Source organism: Solanum verrucosum, unplaced genomic scaffold (genome assembly GCF_900185275.1).
Source record: "Solanum verrucosum unplaced genomic scaffold, falcon-dt-bn FXZP01000094.1, whole genome shotgun sequence".
Classification (NCBI taxonomy): Eukaryota; Viridiplantae; Streptophyta; class Magnoliopsida; order Solanales; family Solanaceae; genus Solanum; species Solanum verrucosum.
Window position 1 is genome coordinate 1437933 of NW_026019970.1, and position 2742 is coordinate 1440674.

General features: G+C 37.3%; 1 protein-coding gene across 1 annotated transcript; it reads left to right on the forward strand.

The window, feature by feature from the left end:
- Positions 1-382: 382 nt before the first annotated feature.
- LOC125817077 (uncharacterized) lies at positions 383-1036 on the forward strand. Its single transcript, XM_049496655.1, has 2 exons — positions 383-496; positions 689-1036. The coding sequence occupies exons 1-2, from the start codon at positions 383-385 to the stop codon at positions 1034-1036; spliced, it is 462 nt and encodes a 153-aa protein (XP_049352612.1).
- Positions 1037-2742: the final 1706 nt, after the last annotated feature.

Below are 2742 nucleotides of genomic sequence, written 5' to 3' on the forward strand. Positions count from 1 at the left end.
ATAATTCCACTTAGGTGATTATTGTGGATCGGATAACCAAATCATCCCACTTCTTACCGGTAAAGACTACCAATATAGCAAAAGAGTATGCAAATTTGTAAATTTGAGAGATAGTTTAACTGCATGGAGTTCCATTGTCCATCATTTCATATAGAGGTGCTCAATTTACCGCACAGTTTTGGAAGTCATTTTAGAAAGGTATGGGTTCGAAGGTGAACCTTGTACTACTTTTCATCCTCAAATTGATGGTCAAGCAGAGCACACAATTCATACCTTGGAGGAAATGTTGAGAAGTTGTGTTTAGTATTTCAAAGGTAATTGGAATGACCACTTGCCTCTTATTGAATTTGCATACAATAATAGTTACTATTTCAACATTCAGATGGCTCCGTATGAGGCTTTATATGGGCGAAGGTGTATATCTCATAATGGATGGTATGAGGTTGGCGAAGTTGAGTTGATTGGACCAGGTTTGGTTCATCAAGCCATGGAGAAGGTGAAGACAATTCAGGAGAGGTTGAAAACAACGTAGAGTCGTCATAAATCCTCTAATGATGTTAGAAGAAGATTGGAGTTTGAGGTTGGTGATTGGGTATATCTGAAAGTTTCACTCATGAAGGGTGTTATGAGATTTGGTAAGAAAGAGAAGCTCAGTTCCTGATACATTGGTATTTCTCGGATATCCAAGAGGGTTGGTACTAGAACATATGAGTTGGAGCTACCACCAGAGTTAGTAGCAGTTCATCCAGTGTTTCATATTTCTATATTAAAGAAGTGTTTGAGTGATCATGCACTTATTGTGCCTACTAAGAGTATTAGATTAAAGGACGGTCTGTCATATGAGGAGATTCCAGTTCAGATCATTCATCGTCAGGTTCGTAAGTTGAGAACCAAAGAGGTTGCATTAGTCAAAGACTTGTGGAGGAACCAATTAGTTGAGGAAGCTACTTGGGAAGCCGAGGAGGATATGAAGAAGAAATGCCATCACCTTTTTTCCTCTGATTCAATTCCAGACCAAGGTACTCACTCTTTGTAAAGCACTCTTAAAGTTGATATGTTGAGTTTATGTTATTTTCATGTTTTGTGCTTTGTGTTGGGTTGTTAGACACTTTCCCGCCCCTTTTATGCTTAGTTTGATCTCATTCAAGGACGAATGTTCCTAAGGGGGAGATATTGTAACACTTCGGACTTTTAAAAGGACTAAAGAGGGGTAACAGACAAGTTCACGAACCCAAAATGGACCATGGACCCTTCAGGGCACCCTAAACAGCCCATTTAAGGGATAATGAACGACCATCCAAGGCTTCCAAAGTGGGAATCACCTAGACGAGACCCTAGACAGTCCGTTTAGTGGTTCGTACAAGTCACCAATCAATTTTTAAGTTTTGGGCTAACTTCAGCACATAATGAATTAGGTGGCCCATGACCTATCAAATTAAATGACTTTGAGTCCTCTTTCCAGGGCCGCCAAGTTTGCCTCATTTCGAGTTTGGTCAAAAAAGTAATGCATGTTTAAGTGAATCCATGTCGGGCAGGTAAGCTTAACGACTGGCTAAACGGCCGTGAAGTGTTTCACGAACCATGAAGCCTTAAAAGGTCCATGAAACCTCCCTTTTAAGGCACCTTTTCAGTTTTAAAAAAGTGGGTTGTTTTGGTCTCTCTATACGTTTGGTACTTAAACTACGTCGTATTAACCATGCTCTAAGTCTAAACCATGATGTTTTACACCTAATTAAGGGCTTAGAAAGTGTTAATAAATTATTTTACGTTTATTAACACTTCAAGACATTAGAGCAAGGTTCCAAGAAGAGAAAAACTAGGGTTCAAGCTTTCTTCGAGTTTCGTCGATTTCGCTAAAGAACTTTGTTCTTCCAGGTACGTAAGGCTATCATAGTGTTGGACTAGTTCATCCTCACACCCGACATCTACATTCAAATTAGTAAAAGAGTAATCTAGGGTTCTATCCTTAGATTTCGGTATTATTGAGATAAGTTGATATAGAGTTTTGAATTCTTGAGTTGTTGATTATTGAACTCATATTTTTAATCATTGAATTGTCATACATTGTGTATTGTGATTATTGAGTTGATTGTTCATGACTATTTTCCAGCATGAACCTTATTTTTTAGCATTCAGTGAATTATTATTGAGAATCTTATAAACAAAATATTATTGATTCTTTAAGTTGAGTTTTGAGGAAGTAAAGAGCAGTTTGAGAAAGAGTACAAGGGAACTAAGTATTTCCCAAATGTTTCATTTTTTTACATGAAGAAAAAGAGTACACTTTTTTGAGAAAAGTTAAAAGAGTTTTTAGAAAGATTAAGTACAGAGCAGTTACCTCTTAACGAGGCTTCTTTTGAGTAATTATCTCAACCCAGAATGTATTTTTACATTGAGCAAAGAGAAACTTTGTTTTCTAAATGAGCAATGAGTTTCAAAGATATTTCAGAGCAGTTACCTCTTTTAAGAGGATAGTTTGAGAAATTGCCTCAAACCAGAGAAAGGGGATGTTTTTATACATTTGAGCAAAGGTATATATTATTGGGAGTAGTATTGAGCACCGATATGGGGGAGAGTTCAGACAACTCACAGCCCCTATAAACTATGTCTTGCCAACATGGGTACAAGATCATACTTTTTAGATGAATCCTTAGTGCCTTCAGACAGAGCTTAGTGGATCCACTTAGTTGAGAGGTTCTATATCCCGACACAATATATGACAATTTTGATAGTGTGGATAAG

What these genes read in the sequence shown, in the direction of transcription:
- LOC125817077 (XM_049496655.1), top strand. Translation starts at nt 383, where the DNA reads ATGGCTCCGTATGAGGCTTTATATGGGCGAAGGTGTATATCTCATAAT. An exon ending in TTCATCAAGCCATGGAGAAG is followed by an intron (nt 497 to 688) that starts GTGAAGACAATT and finishes CGGATATCCAAG; the next exon opens with AGGGTTGGTACTAGAACATA.